Below are 21,397 nucleotides of genomic sequence, written 5' to 3'. Positions count from 1 at the left end.
AGCCAGAGGTAAAGAGATCCAGACTGGGTGCCAGGATATTTGGGTTTTTCACAAGGAATGGGTGTGAAGGGGGTGGTAAAAGGGAATTGCCCAGCCCAAGTTCTGATGAGTCCCACGGGTTCCCTCCTGGCCTCACAAACTGACCATGTTTACTTTCCCACCCATCCAAGTGTCACCTTGCCAATCTAGCAGTGAAAGTGTCTGCTTAATGCATTAGACTTATTTTCCCTTGGCTTGGAGAAAAGAAGCTGGGTCAGAATTCTAGGGTTCTGCTATCCCATTTATAATATCTGGTCCTCTGATCAATTCTTTACCTTTATTCATTTCTAATCTAAATCCTTTTCCTTGCTCTAGCAATACTCCCTTGTGGATATGTAGAGAAATGATGCCACCAGCTGGCTGAGTCTAAGAACTTCACTTGGGGCCCTTTCACTTTTCTAGAATTTTGTTGGTTGATCCTTTCCTCCTTCCCTCCCTCCCTCCCTCCCTCCCTCCCTCCCTCCCTCCCTCCCTCCCTCCCTCCCTCCCTCCCTCCCTCCCTTCCTCTGCATTATTAATTCATTCATGCACTAATCACAGCATTTCCAAAGCTGTTACTATGTGCTAGGCACTGTGCTAGATGCTGGGAAGATAAAAATTAATAAAATAAGGTCCCTCACCTCTTAAAATATAATAAACTTTTTGAGATGGATGGGATCTTTAAGATAATCTAGTTCAATTTATCATTTTATAGGGAGTGGAAGTGACTTGCCCAAGGCCACCAAGGAGTGGTGGCAGAGCCAGAATTTGAGATAAAAGTCTTAACTCTTAGAATCTGGCTCTTTCCATTACATCACAAAACAATACCCTTTAGGTATTTATTTCCACCTATAATCTCATCCCCCTTTCTGTGTGCCAGAAGCACCAGTCCCTGCCCTTGGGAAGCTTCTAGGCTGCAGATGAAAACAGATGTGAACAAAGGGACAGTGACAGCTCCTCTCTAGATGTCCATCATTCACAGCTGCTGGGAGATGAGGAAGAAAGGGATTCAACAAGAATGACGTCACTGTCCCTCGAGTTCATATACTTTATCAGCCCCATTTTCTATCTCAGTAGAGTGCGAGGACCTGTAATGGTAGATTGTAGTGTCTGCCTGACATAAAAAGGACTTCTAATGACCAGGCCTTCCTTCGTCACTGAATATTTACTCCTCCCTCGGCCCACAAATCTCTCTACCCCACGTCCCTGTCCCTTCATTCCAGAGCCTAGGCAAAGAGGGTGAGGGGTGGGGAGGCAGGAGGGTCTGAGTTATCTTTCCACAGAACCAAAAGAGAAAAGCTCTGCATTTGTGGCAAAGGAGACAGAGACTAGCTGCTTGGGCAACTACAAGAGGCAGGAGTAGGAGAACTGCCCCTAACCCAAATCCCCAACCTCACATGAACCCCTCAGCCACCATTTCATACACCTTCACGTGTCTGATGAGATCTACCAAAGAAAATCCTCCAGTCCTGGTAAGGGAAAGGGCAGCTCCAATGCTCTAAGTAAATCTATCTCTGTCTTTCCCCTTTCCTCCCAATCTCTATCCCTCCCTCCCTCCTTTTCCCTCTCCCCTACTCTCAACTTTATATTTTGGAATACTTTTAGATTTACAGAAAAATTGCAAAGGCAATGAAAGTGATCACCTCTTATTTTCCATATTAAAATGGGCAGAGCATCAAAAATAAAAACCTTAGGATAAATCTGACAAAAGGTGTGCATTATTGGCACACTGAAAACCACAAAGCATTACTGAGAGAAAGAAGACTTAAATAAATGGAGAGGCATACAGTGTTCATGGGTTGGAAGACCCAATAACATGTCAATTTTCTCCATAATGGGCCTGTAGACTCAATGCAATCCTAATCAAAATTCTAGCAGACTTTTTTAAAAATAGAGATTGACAAGCTGATTCTGAAAATTCAGATGGAAATGCAAATAGCCAAACAATTTAGTAAAAAAGATAAACTTTGGCCCAGCCGGCATGGCTCAGTGGTTAAGCATCGACCTATGAACCAGGAGATCATGGTTGGATTCCTGGTCAGGGCACATGCCCGGGGTGTGGGCTCCATCCCTAGTTGTGGGGGTGCAGGAGGCAGCCAGTCAATCACAACTCATCATTGATATTTCTCTCCCCTCCCTTCCTCTCTCTGAAATCAATAAAGATATATTTAAAAAAAAAAAAAAGACATAGGGTAGCAGAGTGGATAAGAAACAAGACCAGGGGAGCATCTGGGCAGATAAATGGAAGTGTTGGTGATGGTCTGAGATATCACCTCCAAGCTGGGAACTGGGGAGATGGCCGAGACTGACCCCAAGACCATGCAAGATCTCACCTCAGTGGTGCAGACACCCCTGCAACAGATGCAAGATAAATTTCAGACCATGTCCGTGACCAGATCTTTGGAAGAACTGATGACATGAGTCACATTGATGACCTGGAGAAAACATTGTAGACCTCATGTCACAGGCTGGAAGAACTGGAAGGTGAAAACAAGATACCTGCTACACAGAAGAGTTGAAGATACCCCGTTACACTGGAATATGAAACATTGTTTTTACAAGCCAAGAGAAGACTGAATGGCTTTTTGCAACTAATTACTATGTGTAGAGAGGTTTTTGTTGTAAAGTGTGCATTCTTCTTATCACATACTATATAGTTAGTTGATAGAGTGATTCCCCCAGCCCCAGTTTCTTGAACATGGTAACTTCACATCTTAGATCGTAGTCAGTTGTGCTATTAAATATTAAACACTAAAATTTGGCAGTTCCTAAAAAAAAAAAAAAAGAAAAGAAAAGAAAAAGAAAACAAGACCAGCCTTGGCCAGTGTGACTGGGTTGGAGCATCATCCCGTACACCAAGGGGTGGCGGGTTCAATTCCTAGTCAGGGCACATACCCAGGTTGCAGGTTCAATCTCCAGTTGGGGTGAGTGCAGGAGGCAGCCAATGGTTTCTTTCTCACATCAATGTTTCTCTCTCTCTCTCTCCTTCCCTTCCTCTCCCTAAAATCAATTTAAAAAACAAGAAAGCAAGACCCATATATATGCTGTCTACAAGAGACCCACCTCAGAATGAAAGATACACACAGACTAAAAGTAAAGGGATGGAAAAAGATATTTCATGCAAATGGAAATTTTAAAAAAGCTGGGGTAGCAATGGTCATACCTGACAAAATAGTGTTTATTTTATTTTTTAAATATATTTTTATTGATTTCAGAGGAAGGAAGAGGGAGAGAGAGAAAGAAACATCAATGATGAGAGTCATTGATCAGCTGTCTGCCAAATGACCCCCACTGGGGATCAAGCCCACAACCTGAGCATGTGCCGTGAACCAGGAATGGCAATCTGGATCCTAGGTGGAGGCTCAACCGCTGAGCTACACCGGTCGGGCCTAACAAAATAGTTTTTAAAACAAAGGCTATAGTAAGAGACAAGGAAGGATACTACATAATAATAAAAGGAACAATCCAACAAGAGGATATAACTGGTAAACATTTATGCAGAGCACCTAAATATGTAAAGCAAATCTTGATGGACTTAAAGGGAGAGATAAACAGTAACAGGGGATTTTAACACCCCATTGACATCAATAAATCTTCCAGACAGAAAAGCCAATAGATGTGTCTCTCTCACATCGATGTTTCTTTCTCTCTCCCACCTTCACCCTTCCTTCTACTCTCTCTAAAAATCTATGGGAAAAAATATCCTCACTGCTTGGATGAGGACTGTAATAAAAACACTATAGCAAAACAGTAGATCAATGCAACAGAAAATGCATAAATATATATATTTCATTTATGATATAGGCGGCATTTGTGTGGAGGGGATATTTATCCAATGCTGAAGGGGAAACACTATAAATTTGACTTTCAAATGCATTGGTATTCTATTAGTCCTATCAGAATGTAAACTTATTTGAAAAATAGTGCTGTATTATATTTATTTGAGCTAGAGACTCCTTGTGGCTCCAAGAAACCCCAAATGTTGGGAATCTGGTTTCCAAAATCAACTCAGACTTCTCAGCGGGCATTCAAGGCCTTTCATGATCTGGCCCCACACTCCAGCCAGTTCAACGTCACGTACTAGATCGCAGAACAGGATTTCCTAACCTATGCTGGATCACTTCTCCGCGCTCGCTCAGATGTTCAGCTTCCGTTTCTTTCAAATACCTAAGTGTAAGTCCTACCAAGCTGAGCATTTCCTTGTCTTCGTCACTGCTCATGTCTTCCACAACCTTCCTATATGCGTCTGCCTGCATGCCCACCCCGCCACAATGTGACTACTAGGAAGGCAGGCCCCGTATCTTATTCATCTTTACGTCTTTATATACGTCCTCCTCTTAAAACACTGCTTGGCGCCCAGTCATGGAAAAAAAAACCCTAAACCATAAAAGGGGACGAGTCATTTTCCTTTTCCTAAATAGGTAACTGAAGCGTGAAACGGGCAAAAGTCGCGAGAAAGCTCTCTCCCCGCGTAGGGGCTGGGATTCCACGCGAGTACAGCTCGACGTGGGGAGAAACCCGCTGAACTCCGACTCATGCGCATCATCACGCAGGTTAGGAACTCGCCCGCAACAAAGACGGAGTCTCCCCGCCCCAATTTCGCTTTCACTGGAGGAGTAGTAACCATCTTTCTCAGGGGCAAGGCCCGAGCAGGAAGGTCGCACCCTACCGGCCTCAGACAACGCCAGACGCCTTGAAATCGACGAGAGTCCAATCGGAATAGACGTTTAACCGGAACCTCTTTGCCTCACGACCGGAAGAGGCTGTGCGTAAAGGCGTTGGGGGCGGAAGTGACGGGAAGGTGGTTGTGGGATAGTTGGCGGGTGGTTGAGCAGAGCCCGTCGCCATGTCCGCGGGGAGCGCGACACATCCTGGAGCGGGCGGGTAAAGCTCCGCGGGCGAGGGAATGGCGGCGAGCAGGGGGCCCAGGAGAGGCGGAGGGACCATGGGGAGCTGCGGACGGGGAGAGGGGCCCTTCGGTGGGAAGAGTAGTGTTGGAGGGCCGGGTTGTTGAGAAGGCTGCCGAGCAGGCCTGGGGCCCCTGGAAAAGGCCGGCGAGGACCGGAGCCGGGAGGAAAGCGGGGACTTTTGGAAGTACGAGCCAAGGGGAAGGCGAAAACGAGGTCATGTGGGACAGAGTGAAGTCTTTTGACAGGGATGACGGAAGAGAAAGGAAGCAGATTCTGGGAAAGGTTTGAAAGAAGTGAGGATTTGGGGAAATGCTACAGTAATTGTCTGTGTAAGATGGTAATTTTAAGCTCCGATAGGAGGTTGGAAGGTGTAAAAGGAACATGGTAGAGGGAAAGTGGGGTGCTAAGGCATAGTAAGGGGACAACTGTAAATGAAAGCTTTGAGGGGCCTGTTATTTTTCTTTTATTTATTGTAGGCGCCGCAGCAAATGGGACCAACCAGCTCCAGCCCCCCTTCTCTTCCTCCCGCCGGCGGCCCCCGGTGGGGAGGTTACCAGCAGTGGGGGGAGCCCTGGGGGTACCACAGCTGCTCCCTCTGGAGCCTTAGATGCTGCTGCTGCTGTGGCTGCCAAGATCAATGCCATGCTCATGGCCAAAGGGAAGCTGAAACCAACTCAGAATGCTGCTGAGAAGGTATTTGAAGTTGAAGGGACTCTACTAATTGCAGTTTCAATAGGGGTTATTTTGTAATCCTGTTATCTCACAATTGTATTAACAAAGGAGAAAACGGGCACAGTAATTTAAAGATCTTTTAGTTTTGGAATGTATCACATATTTTGTCATTTGTTTTTACGAGGCAGTTTTGATTGGATTGATTACATTTATGGACCAAATAGCTTGTTTTGTCCATGTTGATTAAGTTCAGCTTAAGTTTATATAATCATGTAAAGCGGTGATGTAATATGTTTTTTGATATGTGCATATTCCCCAAAGCCAAAAGAGTTCAAATCAAGTGAGCTTTCAAATGTCTCTAATTATATTCTATAGATTCAACTTTTTTTAAATTCTATTTTTCATTTATTGATTTTAGAGAGAGAGGAAGGGGGAGAGAGAGAAACATGTTGTTCCACCTACTTATGCACTCATTGGTTGATTCTTGTATGTGCCCTGACCCGGATGGAACCCACAATCTTAGCGTATCGCGATAGAGTCAACTTTTTAATGACTGCCTAACCAAAGTGCAATTTATGGATGGTTTTGTTGTTTTCACACAGATTGAGGAAATTCTTTGGTCATTTTATAAAATCCCTGCTATAATTGGAATCTTACAGCTAGAATGGATCTGAACTTAGAAACCTTTAACCTAATTGCATCTTCCTATAGGGTGATGAGTATATAGTGACTGTATTGCCAGAATGCATGCTTTGCACTTTAAAAAAAAAAATTCTTATAACAATTCTATTGAATAAATTATTGTCACCAGTTTACAGATGAGGAAAATTAGGCTCATGAATGTAAAGTAACTTGTTCAGAGTCTGTAAATGGTAGGCACAGATGTCTATTTCAGAGTCACCTCAGGCAATTGGATGAAAGCCTCTAGAGTTGTAGAGTTCAATGTGTTCCAAGGCAGCCCACTCCATTGTAATTATAATTTTAAAAAATTATTTTGGCTTAAACTTGCCATCCTTGATACCTGTGAAGAGATGAGTTCTGTATTTGAAAATGCAATGAATGTGAGGTGATGGATGTGTTAATTAGCATGTTTGTGGTGACTATTTCACAATGTATACATATAGTAAAACATCAAGTTGTACATCTTAAATATATGCAAGTTTTATTTTTTTAATTATACCTCAATAAAGCTGGTAAAAAATAAAATGATATTCTTTGTTAGCCTTCTAATTTATCAGTAGATAACATCAACAGAATGTTTATCAGTAGGCCATAACCTGCTGGATACTTAAATATTCAAGTTCTGCAGAATTGGTGAGAACCTTTAGTGACTTGGAAGTTTACCACCCATTGTATATTTATGGTTTGCAAAGATTATGTGAGTCAATTGTCCATTTCTGAGGTCTACAAGGAAATATTAAAAGGACACTGATGAAGAAATACTCCTTGAATATTAAAACTCTAAATACTGATATTAATCATTTAGACTCATTTTTTTCTCTAAAAAGTGATTTTTAAAATGGTAAATGAACTCAGCAGGAGGCAGCATGGTGCATGAATACTGGATTTGGAATCAGAATACCTAGGTTTAAAACCCAGAATCCCCAGTTACTGGTTGGGTGGCTTTGACAAATGCGCCTCAGTTTCCTCATCTGTAATGGGGTTGGTCATATATACCCATGCAGTCCAGTCCCATAGTCACTAGCCTCATGTGGCTATATAAATTAAAAATTGAATTAAAAATAAAATTTAAAGTTTAGTTTCTTGGTCACATTAGCCACATTTCAAGTGCTCAGTAGACATGTGGCTAGTGGCACCCATATTGGACTGCCAGGCAGGAAACACATCATCACAGAAAGTTCTGTTGGACAACACTGATATGTACCTTTAAAGGAGGCCATAAAGATTCAGTGAGATAAGATGTACTGAAGGGGACTAAACAAAGGTAAGGAGATACTGTGTCCATTTAGTTTGCTTTCAGATTTAATAAATGTATCTACTACACAAAGAAATAAACTGTATTTTACCTTCCTTGAACAGATTTGCTAGACATTGATCCAGGGCAGCTAAGGTTGGGGAAGGCTATCCTGATAATAAAATTTTTTCAAATAACACTCAAATCGCACCTATCTGGAGTTGCCTGTAATATAAATTGAGAGAAACCAGCTCAGATTTTAGGATCTTACTTGGCTTGTCACCCATTCTCTTTGTTCTTAAGAGAGAGTAATGGGGTAGAATGTGAATTAGATATAATTTAAGGGTGTGTGTTTTTTAAATTTATTTTAGGGAGAGGAAGGGAAAGAGAAACATTGATCGGTTGCCTCCTGCACTTGCCCTGGCCAGGGATTGAACCTACAATCTGGGTATGTTCCCTGACTGGGAATTGAACCCACGACCTTTTGGAGTTTGGGACAATGCTCCAACCAAATGAGCCACACCGACCAGGGCCAATTGAAGGGTTTTGACATTGCAAGGATGGAATTAGTTGACTTTGATATGTTGTGACTATAGTGTTGGCACAAAGGCAACTTCCCATTACACAGATGAGATGTATGAGTTATTGTGCTTTGTGGGTTAAGCTCTACCATGTATTTTACTACATGCATAGCTAGCTAATTGAGCTGTAAAGCATCATGACTTAGCCCTTTAGTTTTTCTTTTGGAGGTACCAGCTTCTAGTCCATAGAGTTTCTGTAATTATGTGGTCATAAAAATGCACACGTGGCCAAGGTAGAGAAATCTGATGGCAGCCTTCAAGTAAATTGATTGTACTTGGTATCATTTTAGTGAGGTTTTTTTTTTTTTTTGTTTCATTTATGAAGAATGACCAAGGAGTGTTTCCAAGTATGTTTGCAGGCAGGTAAAGGGAACCGTAAGGAGGTGGAGGGACTTGGGAAGATGTACTTGGAAATTGGGCATTGAAAAGATACTATTTTGTCATATAAACATTTAAATCTGATTTCTCTTTTTGTAGCTTCAGACCCCTGGAAAAGGCCTAACTAGCAGTAAAAGCAAGGATGACCTGGTGGTAGCTGAAGTAGAGATCAATGATGTGCCTCTCACATGTAGGAACTTGCTGACTCGAGGACAAACTCAAGACGAGGTGTGGAGATGTTGGACTTTGGGGAAGGTGGCGGGTGGGTGTGATTTCAGACAAATAAGACTGCTAAATACAGACAGACATGAGTCAGATACTCATTAGTGGATTTGGGTCATAGTCTCCAAAATCAGAGTTGGGTTTGACTTAACTGCAGAGTGACTTAGTGAAGGTAAAGAAAAAGGTAAGCATGTATTCCCTGGGTTGGTCTGAGGAAGAAACAATGGAACTAGATTTTCAGATATCAGAGAGAATTCATTTCTCCCTTATTGGTGGAATGGGTGGATGGGGAAAATCCTGCTGTCATTGAAATCTATCAATTGCCACATTTTAACAGAAAGTTTCCTTTTTAGATCAGCCGACTTAGTGGGGCTGCAGTGTCAACTCGAGGGAGGTTCATGACTACTGAGGAGAAGGCCAAAGTGGGACCAGGGTGTGTATGCATGTCCTGTACTTTGGGGAGGGGCTGGGTATACGACTCACACTAGCTTCATGTTTTTTATTCTTAGGGAGTATGTGTGTTTGATTAGTAGCTTATGCAGTAGCTACTTGGGCTAATAGATGTACATGTATGTATATGTATATATGCTTATTGTGAATTTGGGACATCTCCAACAGATAGAAGTGTTGCAGTTACTCTCTTTCCTATTGTGCTTTGACTTTTTTATTTCACAATGTTCCATGTTTTCTTAATCCTCACCTGAAGATATTTTTCCACTGCTTTTCAGAGAGAGTGAAGTGGGGGGAGAGAGAAACATTGATGTGAGAGAGACACATTGATTGGTTGCCTCCTGGATGCACCCTGACTGGTACTGGGGATTGAGCCTGCAACCGAGGTGCGTGCCCTTGGCCGGAATTGAACCCAGGACCCCTTAGTCCACGAGCTGACATTAACCACTGAGCCAAGCCAGCTAGGGCAATAAAAATGTATTTTAAAAAAATAAATAATTGTAGTTATTTTTTCACCTACAGCTTTTTATTAACTGTATGGTTATTAATCACTTTCTGCATTATTATAATCAAAATCTGAATCTAAGCCACTTTTACATTTGTAATCTAAAGAGTCTTGGTGTAGGCCTTCAAAGAAATTTATATATATGCCACCATAACTTTGTCCCCATTTAATTTGGATAGCCAAGAGCACATTTGCTTATAACCTATTAGACATCTTAACAGAAAGGAATTCTTTTCTCAAACATTGGGTTATCTCAATTACTGGATACTAATATTTATGAGCCCATTAGAACAGATTTGACCCCTATGTGAGCCAGTTAACTTTAAGCAACCAGAAAAGTTTAATCATTCCTCCACTGTTGAACCATGCTCTTAGAAATTAGCAATAGCCATTTCCATGTACTATGTATTACCTTTCACTTATTTGGAAGCTTTAAACGTTACAAATTAGTTTTGGTGACTCATTTAGCTCCTTTGGTTATGATCAGTTTGGTATCATCATTTTATATTTCTCTTTATAGGGATCGTCCATTATATCTTCATGTTCAGGGCCAGACACGGGAATTAGTGGACAGTAAGTACTATTTTTGGCTCATGTGTCACTTTTTGTGAAAGACAAAGTACAGGGCTAGTATAATTTATGAACTGCTCATGAATAGACATAGGGGTTTAGAGAGGTTGGGAACCAAACACTTGGGTCACCTATAAAATGGATTGATATGTTTATCACTGAGTACTAGTCAGTTCATTCACTTCTTTGGTATAGTATCTTACTCTCTGTGTTTTTCCCTAGGAGCTGTAAACCGAATCAAAGAAATTATTACCAATGGGGTGGTGAAGGCTGCCACAGGGACAAGTCCAACTTTTAATGGTGCGACTGTCACTGTCTATCATCAACCAGCGCCTATTACGCAGCTGTCTCCAGCTGTTAACCAGAAGCCTCCCTTCCAGTCAGGGGTATGTTTTGTGGAGAGATCATTAACAGCTTTATCATTTCTATAAAAATGATATATGCCAAATAATACAGAAAGTATGAAGAAACAAAATCCTGAAATTCCATCCTGTAAGTTACCCACTATTGATATCCTATTAATGGACCATTTAGGTTTTCAAGATGTAGTGAACATTTGAGCACACAGTTCTTCCAATGTATTCTAGAAAGGGGATTTTGGTAGCTCAAAGAGTGTGCGCGTTGTACATTTGAAGTTAGGGGTTTGAATTTATATTTGTAAACTTGATGGCGACTGGAGGACTAAGAAGGCTGAGTCCGGTGAAGTAGGACTCTGCTGATACAATCCTCCTAGAAAAAAGGGTTGGAGAGAGCAGCCCTTACTGGAGAACATCTCAGGGCTGACTGTACCACCCAACATTCTACTCCAGTTTTACAGGAAACTCTCTTTGCTATAGTTTCTTAACATTTATCAGTCAAGAGGAAGTGGGTATGCTTACTCAGTATTAGATTTTGGGTTTCCACCTCTTAGATAGATGTTGCTGAACAGAGAGGCATTCGTGTTGTAAGTAGGTATGTGGACTGTGGTTCTCATTTAAATTAAGCTACTTGATAGGGTTTACTTTTATGGCCTCTTGATAGAAATTATAGGGGATCCTTATTCTGGAAGTAATTAGAAGTATCTGGAGAATTAAATATTTTATATAATGATTTCCAAGATTAGGGTTTAATTCTCTATTCTCTGTTTAACCAGAGGTATTCTGTTCTTTTACAGATGCATTATGTTCAAGATAAATTATTCGTGGGTCTAGAACATGCTGTGCCCACTTTTAATGTCAAAGAGAAAGTGGAAGGTCCAGGCTGCTCTTACTTGCAGCACATTCAGATTGAAACGGGTGCCAAAGTCTTCCTACGAGGCAAGGGTTCGGGCTGCATTGAGCCAGCATCTGGCCGAGAAGCTTTTGAACCTATGTATATATACATCAGGTATGGATGGAGTCGAGAACGTTTGAGTCCTTGTCAGCTTAGCAGTACAGACAGCAGTGATTCAGAAGGAGTGAAAGAAAAATGGCCTTAATAAGTAGTAACATGAGGAACATAGGTAAACACTGGGAGTAATCACTTTATGGTTAGTTATAAAAAGTTTTAGATTAGGAGGTAGATAACCTTTATATTCAAATCCTTGAGTTTTATACAAGTCTGTAATCCTAAAATGAGCTGTTATGAGCCTACAATAATTTTGACTTAAACCTATCACAATATTTTTAAATATCTTTTCTTTATATCAAGAAGTGCTATTACTGAGAGAAAGACCAATGAAATAATACTATTTATACCTTAAAGGGCTTATAACATTATTTTGTGTCCCTATTTTGTGGTTTTCAGAAGCTTAGATTTGTGCTACATTGAATATATTAGGTTTAGAAAGCATCCTTTATTTTTCTTCCCTTTGAACCCTTGGTTCTTAATTCTTTGCAGTCATCCCAAACCAGAAGGCCTCGCTGCTGCCAAGAAGCTATGTGAGAATCTCTTGCAAACAGTGAGTTATATTTGTCTGATACTCAGAACAGCTACTGCTATTTTGGACTGTGTTTTAGCTGTTTTTCCTACCTGTATTAGTTTCCTAGGCTGCCACACAAAATTACCACAAACTGGGTGACTTAAAACAGCAGAAATTTATTCTCTTACAGTTCAGGAAGCCAGAAGTCCAGAATCAAGGTGTGGGCAGGGTTGGTTCCTTCTGAAAGTTCTGTGGGAGGATCCATCCCACGCCTGTCTCCTAGCTTCTTGTCATTGCTCATGTCCTTGGCTTGTTTGCCTTGTGTCAGCATACTCCAGTCTGTCTTGATCTTCACCTGACCTTTTTGCCTGTATCTCTGTGTCTATCTCTTCTTCTAAGGGTGTCAGTCTTTGGATTTAGGACCCAGTCTAGTCCAGTTTGACCTCATCTTAACCTACAAACAAAGACCTTATTTCCAAATAAAGCCATATTCTGAGGTTCCAGGCAGACATGAATTTGGGGGTGGGAGGAGCACTATTCAAACCACTACACCATTGTAGCAACTAACATTGTCTTTGAAGAAGTTACATTCCCATAGCCAGGGGCACAATTGTCATGGAGCTATTTCAGGAGCTATTTCAGTATGGAATTTTGAAATCCATAGTACATTGGTACCATAAAGCATCAGTGTTGTCAGTTATTTAGATTAATACTTTTAATTCCATTCAAGTAATTAGGATAAGCATTCCAAATTCTTCTTTTTTAAAAATTTATTTTAGATAGAAAAAAAACCACGTCGATTTGTTGTTCCACTTATTTATACATTCATTGGTTGCTGCTTGTATGTGCCCTGACCTCTGATCAAACCCACAACCTTGGCATATTGGAACAACGCTCTAGCCAGCTGGGCCATTACCAGGCCAGGGCCCCAAATTCTTTTTAATATTAGATTTAGCTAAAGTAAGTGTAGAGCTATAATAGTTTAAAACCATTAGCAATGCCTTTTGGATAATTGCTTATTTGATTATCTATTCTTTTTTTTTTTTTTAAATTTATCTTTATTGTTGAAAGTATTACAAATGTCCCTTTTTTCTCTCAATTCTTTCTATTTTGTAAACAAATAACCAAAAGTTAAACCATAGGGCTGTTTTTATAGCGCCTAAAAGAAATTAGGTTTGGGGGTTGAATATATTCAACCTTGTGTTATTTCATGTTTAAGGGTGCTCTTTGGGATGCTATTGTTTTCTTTGCCTTTGTGAAGTAACCTGACTGACCAATCCTGTTCCAGAGAACTTCCCTGACCATTCCCCTTATTTTTTCTTTGTTGTTACTTGAAGTTATGGACTTTAGTAAGATGCTTATAGTGAAAAACTGGAGGGAGGAAGTACTAAACATTTATTAAACATAAGCTCCTTGGGGACAGAGTCATTCACTCAGTAAATAAAAGAATAAAGAAGTCAAAATTTGATTGAAATATCAGTGGGAACACTTTAATTCCTAATTGTTTTGGTTTTCAAATTGTATAATTAGACCCCTTATAATAGTCAATAAATTAGGACTGTCCCATCTGTGTTTTTCCTTCTCTTACAGGTTCATGCTGAATACTCTAGATTTGTGAATCAGATTAATACTGCTGTACCTTTACCAGGTGTGTATGTCTTAAAGTGTTTAAAAAATACTTTGCTAGTGATATTTATGAATAAAATAATGATACTTGAGGCTAGACTGTGCCAGGGCACTAATAGTGTTCCCTTCAACTTGGTAATTTGGAAAGCCATTTGAAGCTCAGTAGTTTTCTTCCCTAGAGATTAAGTTTAATATTCAGCTAAAATGTCTCATTCTGCTGCAGCTGATTAAACACTTTTTTTCTTCCCCTTCAGGCTATACACAACCCTCTGCTATAAGTAGTGTCCCTCCTCAACCACCATATTATCCATCCAATGGCTATCAGTCTGGTTACCCTGTTGTTCCCCCTCCTCAGCAGCCAATTCAGCCTCCCTATGGAGTTCCAAGCATAGTGCCACCAGCTGTTTCATTGGCACCGGGAGTTTTGCCAGCATTACCTACTGGAGTCCCACCTGTGCCAACACAATACCCGATAACACAAGTGCAGCCTCCAGCTAGCACTGGACAGGTAAGATGCCAGAATATGAAACATGATACCATTGAATTAGGAAAAATGGGCCAGTGAAGGGGTGGAAAGATGGTGGTTTTATTTAGAAAATCATATGTAATGTGGGATACTGTTTTCCTGTTATCTTTTAAATTTTTTAAATTGATTTAGAGAGAGAGAAACATTGATCTTGTTGGTTGATTTTTTATTTTTATTTTTAATCTTTATTGATTTCAGAGAGAGGAAGGGGGGGCGATAGAAACATCAATGATGAGAAAGTCATCATTGATCACCTGCCTCCTGCATGCCCCCAACTGGGGATCGACCCTGCAACCTGGGCATGTGCCCTGACTGGGAATCGAACCTCGATCTCCTGGATCCTAGTTCGATGCTCAACTGATGAGCCATGCCCAGCCAGGCACATTGGTTGATTCTTGTATGTGCCTTAACCGGGGATCAAATCCACAACCTTGGCATATCGGGACAACACTCTAACCAATTCAGCTACCTGGCCAGGGCCCTGTTATCTTCTTGCCAACAAACTACCTGAATGCTTTTGAATAGTGTGTATGTGTGTGGATTCATCCTGAAGTTCACAGTTTCATGAATCTTGCCACTTTATAGTTGTTTAGAGCAGGAGTTGGCAAACTTTCTACAAAGGGCCTGATGGTAAATATATCTTAGGTTTTGTAGGCTAGTGGTCTCTGTCACAACTACTGCAACCCTGCTATTGTAGCTCAAAAGCAGCTGCAGACAATACCAAACAAACACACATGTAAACATGCATGTCTGTGTGCCAGTCACACCTAATTGACAAAAATAGGTAGCAGGCCAGAATCATAGTGTGCCATATTGTGGGCCATCATGTGCCTGCACCTGGCTTTACAGTGTTTAAAAAAGTCCAAGGAACAGGGGGCTGGCCTGTACTACACCTCTACATGATAGGAATGGGATTACTAACCTAAGAAATATACCACATACAGGTCTTTGTAAACCAAGATATATTCCGAACCTAAGGATTATAAGTGCTGATATCTATTTCTCAAACTGTAAGAAACCAGAATTTTAGGAAATGAGTAGGCAGCTAGCTAATTTAGATAAATTATATACAATCCTCCTTAAAGGCAGGGGAAAGACTAATGAGAGAGCATGGTATTGGATTTATGGTGGGCCCTTCTCTGTGGGCCCCTCATAGTGTACCCATGCTAGAGTAAATTGCTGCCTCGAACCATTGCCCAGCCTCCTTACCTGTGAGCTGGTAGCACTGAAGGGGGTTGTACAGTATGAGACAAAAAAGGACTTCTGGACTAAATTCTGTTGTGGTCCCTAGTCATAATTATTTTACTTTTTGTATTTAGGCAGGGAGAGCTTTATAGTTCTCCATCAGAAATAGGCAGGATTCATCATGCTTTCCCATTTTTGAGCTGTGTGATATTGGGATATAATATAACCTATCCAGGCTTTGGTTTTCTTTCTGTATAGAATGGGCATAGCTCTGGCCTGTGTGGCTCAGTTGGTTGGAGTGTCGTCCTGTGCACCAAAAGGTAGTTGGTGTGATTCCCAGTCAGGGTTCCTACGAGAGGCAGCCAATCAATGTTTCTCACATCGATGTTTCTTTCTCCCTCTCCCTTCCTCTCTCGCTTAAAAAGAAAATCAATAAAAATGAGCATAATGATAATATCTCGGGGGGGGGGGCAAGGATTAAGTAAGATGCTCCAAGCAGTCAGTAAATATTAGCCATTTGTTATTCATAAGTGTTTTCCTCTGATAAGTTCTTATTTAACATATACTATCTTTTGACGACACCTTAATCCTTTTTGGAACAGTCTCTCAAAAGATTAGACAGACTTGATCTGGACATAACAACAAATAAATGAAGTTGCCTTTGCCACAAGCATTAGCAAAATTTATGATCCAGAAAGAACTAGTCACATTGATCGAAGGGCTTTAAGTAAGAGTGTTCTTGCTTAATAACTTCTAAAACTAAGTAAATGGCTGGAGTCTTTTGTTTGTTAATTGTCCTGTTTGCTACTGATAGCTCAAATGCACAACAGGTTTTTCCTGAGAGTTCAAAGCTGTAGAGATGATCAATTTCATGTTTCCTTACCAGGAAGGTGGGAAGGCTAGGTGATACTAATTTGTTAGCAAATTATACGTGAAGGAAAGGAAACTAAAGACCAGAAGGTGAACGATTCATGTGCTACATATTGATCATTAAAGTATAGTTATTGTTTCATTGTTGGCTTCTTCATTAGTTGGGGATTCTCACACTTTTCCCCCTTGGTTTGTTTTGGTCCCAGAGTCCGATGAGTGGACCTTTTATTCCTGCTACTCCTGTCAAAACTGCCTTGCCTGCTGGGCCCCAGCCCCCACCCCAGCCCCAACCCCAGCCCCAGCCCCAGCCCCCACTCCCAACTCAACCCCAGGCACAGAAGAGGAGATTCACAGAGGAGCTGCCGGATGAACGAGAATCTGGACTTCTTGGATACCAGGTTAAATAAAATACCCTGTCTTACTTTCCTCATCTTACTCTATATTCTCCCTTTAAATAAAGATAAATTCACATCTATATCAACTGTCCTCCCAGTACTAGGATTTCTGCTTTCTGGAATCTATTTAGATTAGGTTTTTATCCTTGGGGGATTAATTTAAAGCAAGAGTGATTCCTTCTGAGTGGGTTTTGTTTTGGGGCATACAAAGCTTTCCACCTAGGGAGGTCTCTAAATAGCATCTGGAAGGAGTTCTGTAGATTTGTGGACTTCTCCTATTCATACTCTTGGAAGCCTCTGGTAGTTCTTACTTCCCTGTACATCTCACTGAGAGCTCATTCTACCAATATGTGGTTTATATTTAAAACCTTGGCTTTTGGTTTAGGATTCCCTTTTCCTCCCCCTAAAAAAGAAGATGATTTTTTTTCTCTCCAGTGCCCCCCCCAAAAAGTGTCAGAAATGCAGTGAATCTGTGCATACACATAATTATGAAGTCACTCACTAAAGAGGGTTTTTTTAAAGATTATTAAAATATGTGGTTTGGGTACATTTTTGTTTTATCAGGAGAAGCACCTTTACTTTTTGCCAGGATTCTTGAAGCATTCTTTTGAAACAAACTTTGAAGTATTTTTATAGTTTATAACTAGGTTTATACAAAGCAGTTAAGTTATGGATAGTTGAAAACAGACATAGCATAATGAACATAATGTCCCTGACCGGCCATTCCAACAGAGACAAATCTCTGCTTTGACTATAGTTATGCTCCAAATCCCAAGGAGCTTTGTAGTGCAGCTTACTGCAATTTATCAGAAAGATGAGGCACTTGACAGTTACATTAAGGAGCTAAAGTCAATACAGCAGTTGTAGATTTGCTAATGCCACTGTATTTTTCTGCTCATAGCATGGACCCATTCATATGACTAATTTAGGTACAGGCTTCTCCAGTCAGAATGAGATTGAAGGTGCAGGATCGAAGCCGGCAAGTTCCTCAGGCAAAGAGCGAGAGAGGGACAGGTAAGTTAGTTGGTAGTACGTAATTATATTAATATATTCATGTCATTTGTACCGTTAGTGTAAATAATGATCATTGCTACGAGCTTCCATGTTCTAAAACTGGAATTAGCCCGGCCAGGCGTGGCTCAGCAGTTGAGTGTTGACCTAGGATCTAGGCGATCGGGGTACGATTTCCGGTCTGGACACATGCCTGGGTTGCGGGCTCGATCCCCAGTCGGGGGCGTGCAGGGGCCAGCCGATCAATGACTCTCTCATTATTGATGTTTCTGTGTCTCTCTTTCCTTTCCTCTCTCTGAAATCAATAAAGATATATTTAAAAAACAAAACAAAACTGGAATTAAACCACTTGGATAAACAAGCTTCATGGAGAGTACAATGATATGACTTCCCCAATCTTAGTAGCAGTGGTACTTAGCTTTGAATAACTCAGTGCTTGCCTATTCAGGCATCTTCCTTTACTTTCATTGTCTGCATCTTACTGTTTTTTTTAAGAGGAGGCAGTAGTTATGTAGTCAAGCCATTTTTTCTACTTAAAATCATAGAGTACCATGGATGGAGGAACTTGAACCTGGGGCCCAGCCTGCTGTCCAGTGCTTGAATTCTCCCTATAATAATAATAATATAGGAGAAAGCTCACTTCCCACTACAGTTCCTTCTGTTTTTGGCATGGCCTGGCTATGTAGACAAAGCCTCATAATCGTACAACTTGAAAATAGCTTAAAGCTTGAAATTAATGGTGAATATGAACTTGAAAGATTATCTGCAGACTATATTGTTATTCCACTTACCTACTGGAGAATTTAAAATTGATTGTCTAAAAGAGTGTTTCTGTTTATTTAACAGGCAGTTGATGCCTCCACCAGCCTTTCCAGTGACTGGAATAAAAACGGAGTCTGATGAAAGGAATGGATCTGGGACCTTAACAGGGAGCCATGGTGAGTAAGGTATAACTGGGGGACTAAGGGAGTGGTTAAGACTGGTCTTGAGCTATTAGTTTTCTAACCTGATATTCATTCAGGTGTGATACATTTAGGTGTTTTATCCAGCCTCTATAATCTAATGAGAATACTTTTTTTTTTTATTCATACGGACAGCATATAGTTACACAACCTTTTATTTTCAACCGACGTGTGTCTAGAAAAAAAGAGTCAGTCGACTTATATTTTATACATAACATCAGTGACATTAAAACCCTAGGAAATACTAATGATTGGTAGGTCATTTCAAAATTTTGTTGCCTTATTGTCTTAAATACTTGGAGATAATCTGATACAGACTTAATTAAAGATTGATACTTTTTTGTTGGGAACTGAGCCGTCTCCCCTCTTAGCTCTGTTGGTTGGGAATGATCAGCCTGTGGCTGTTATAAAAAATGTTGCTTCTTAGTATCCCAGAACTCTCTAACTCCTGCAGAGGTACATGGGATCATTTTTGTTTCTTGCCTGTAGTCATCATAAAAATGAACAGAAGAAAATAAATTTTCTTCTTTTCTTCTTTTCTTTAAACTCTTTAAAAGGTGAAATGTCAGCCTCCAGAGACTCACTTGCTAACTCCTTTTTTCTTTTCTTTTTTTTTCTTTTTTTTTTTTGTGTGTGTGTGTTTCTTTTTTCTTTCTCTGTTTTCTTACATGGTTCTGGTGGATTCACATTTGCTGCTGCTGGTGCTGTTTTTCGTGTGACCTTCAACGCTTTTGGGTGACCACCGACCCTGTGACTTCAAAATGGTGTCCAACTAACCACTTAAAATTAACATCTTTTTTTTTTAATTAACGAATTTATGGTATTATCTTTTTTTCTTGTCGGGGAACGGGGTTTGGGTGGTTCTTCTCTGTTCTAGACTATCCAGCCAAGAAGATGAAAACTACGGAGAAGGGGTTCGGCCTAGTGGCTTACGCTGCAGATTCGTCGGATGAAGAGGAGGAACACGGAGGTCATAAAAATGCAAGTAGTTTTCCACAGGGCTGGAGTTTGGGATATCAATACCCATCATCGCAACCTCGAGCTAAACAACAGATGCCGTTCTGGATGGCCCCGTAGGAAACAGTGGAACAGAGTTTTGACCCTCGGTGACTCTTCTTTAGCAATAATGCATGCATTTGATTTAACAAGACTTTGGCCTGTACTGGGAACCATCATGGACCTTTGCAGAAGTTAGAGGTGCAGCATCTCCTTTCTTAAAAGGGTTTCATTCTTTTTTAAAATACCCTTTTTTCTTCAGTGGCATAGCATCTGTTAAAATTTACGTAGGATCACAAATTTGTCTCAGACCCTTTTTTTTAAACACTTGGTGAAATGTGCATCCCATTGGGGTCATTCCAGTGTACATTTGACCTGGTCTGGCCTTTCCAAATGAATAGCCCCTATTTGGACGTAGACAGTTTTATTTATATTTTACTACTGTTTGGTCAATTTTGATAATAACTTGTTACAAACCAAGCCTTACTGTTTATTAGTGGGAAAATGATTTTAAGACCATCCTTTCCTTTCAGTACTACATTTACGAATTCCTAATCCCTATTCCATTTTTGGATTCTTTCTGTTTTGGAAAGTGCGATTTTACTAATTTAAAATTGTAAGATATAGCTGGATCCTGGGTAGGAAAATGAAGTTATTTTTTTCATTGTGTCTTTTTTGGGGGATGATCCAAAGCTGGCACCTTCAGGCACACTTGTCTCAGATAGCCATTGCTGTTTTTATTGCTCTTCTAAGCTCTTGTCTTCAACTGGGTCAGAGAAAACTCATTGATCAAAAGCTGGTGCGAATTTATCATAGAAATGAAACACAGTGGTCTGTCTCTCTCAGAACTGGTTGCAGCTAAAATAGAGAGATTTGACTGCTCACAATAGGATGGTGGACTTAGTGACTGAAATTACAGCTGTCCTTTTTCTTGGCATTACAGGTTTTGCCAAAAGAACTTTTTTGTATCAAATACTGATGTGTGAAAGTGAAGGAGCTAGTCTGCTGAATCAGTAGTTTGAGATACTGAACTGTCATTTTTGCACATTTGAATACGTTGCAGGCTGGCTTTGTATAAACTTATCCTCTGGTTTCCTATATGTTGTAAATACTTAGACCATAATGTCATTATAAATAAATGTATAAATATTGTGCTTGTGGTTTCTCTGTTCTTTATTCCACAACCCATCCATACATTAAAATTCATAAACTTAACAACTCATAGCACAATGACATTCTAACCCCTCCAGAAAAATACATACATGGACCCAAAAGTTTGCATACAGTTCTATGAATTTTATGACTTTCCAAAGTAAACCCTTAGGAGTCCAGATGAAAATGTAAAGGGCTATATGCTGAATGTTTTTCATTTTCATATTTTAGCCCTCCTTTATTAAACCTGGTTAAAGGGACCGAGTGAATGAAACACTTTTTTATTTTTTTATTTTTATTGATTTCAGAGAGAGAGGAAGGGAGAAGGAAAGAGAGAGAGAAACATAAATGATGCCCGGCCGGGTGTGGCTCAGCGGTTGAGCATCGACCTAGGATCCAGGCGATAAGGGTTCGATTCCTGGTCAGGGCACATGCCCAGGTTGTGGGCTTGATCAATGACTCTCTCATCATTGATGTTTCTACCTCTCTCTCTCCCTCTCCTTTCCTCTCTCTGAACAGTCAATAAAGATATATTTTAAAAAAAAAGAAAAGAAGAAACATCAATGATGAGAGT

At 40.4% G+C, this 21,397-nt stretch overlaps 1 protein-coding gene and 1 pseudogene across 4 annotated transcripts; both read left to right on the top strand.

Moving 5' to 3' along the window:
• Nucleotides 1-2,227: 2,227 nt before the first annotated feature.
• LOC308548732 (heat shock factor-binding protein 1 pseudogene) lies at nucleotides 2,228-2,591 on the top strand (annotated as a pseudogene). The gene has a single exon. The product of its transcript is annotated as a heat shock factor-binding protein 1 pseudogene (transcript).
• A 1,909-nt stretch (nucleotides 2,592-4,500) lies between these two features.
• On the top strand, nucleotides 4,501-20,825 carry KHDC4 (KH domain containing 4, pre-mRNA splicing factor). Of its 3 annotated transcripts, none has more exons than XM_081120735.1 (14): nucleotides 4,501-4,783; nucleotides 5,405-5,621; nucleotides 8,574-8,702; nucleotides 9,050-9,129; nucleotides 10,172-10,224; nucleotides 10,444-10,607; nucleotides 11,375-11,586; nucleotides 12,079-12,139; nucleotides 13,691-13,748; nucleotides 13,981-14,234; nucleotides 16,514-16,705; nucleotides 17,604-17,716; nucleotides 18,560-18,651; nucleotides 19,553-20,825. In XM_081120735.1, the coding sequence occupies exons 2-14, from the start codon at nucleotides 5,571-5,573 to the stop codon at nucleotides 19,750-19,752; spliced, it is 1,659 nt and encodes a 552-aa protein (XP_080976861.1). In that variant the 5' UTR covers nucleotides 4,501-4,783; nucleotides 5,405-5,570; the 3' UTR covers nucleotides 19,753-20,825. The 3 variants fall into 3 exon arrangements, 2 of the variants coding, with proteins under 2 accessions (XP_080976861.1, XP_080976860.1); XR_013997655.1 differs by lacking the exon at nucleotides 4,501-4,783 and adding an exon at nucleotides 4,805-4,902 and having other exon boundaries at nucleotides 17,632-17,716; XM_081120734.1 differs by lacking the exon at nucleotides 4,501-4,783 and adding an exon at nucleotides 4,805-4,902.
• Nucleotides 20,826-21,397: the final 572 nt, after the last annotated feature.

This window comes from Miniopterus schreibersii (genome assembly GCF_964146895.1).
Source record: "Miniopterus schreibersii genome assembly, chromosome: 19".
In the NCBI taxonomy this organism is placed as follows: domain Eukaryota; kingdom Metazoa; phylum Chordata; class Mammalia; order Chiroptera; family Miniopteridae; genus Miniopterus; species Miniopterus schreibersii.
Note: the sequence above shows the minus strand (reverse complement) of the source record. Positions and strands in the feature narration are given on the sequence as shown.

Excerpts from the sequence above, each read along its gene's own strand:
- KHDC4 (XM_081120734.1), top strand. The coding sequence starts at position 4,865 with ATGTCCGCGGGGAGCGCGACACATCCTGGAGCGGGCGG. Across the intron at positions 5,622-8,573 it reads CTCAGAATGCTGCTGAGAAG|CTTCAGACCCCTGGAAAAGG; the intron begins GTATTTGAAGTT and ends CTCTTTTTGTAG. Across the intron at positions 8,703-9,049 it reads GAGGACAAACTCAAGACGAG|ATCAGCCGACTTAGTGGGGC; the intron begins GTGTGGAGATGT and ends TTTCCTTTTTAG.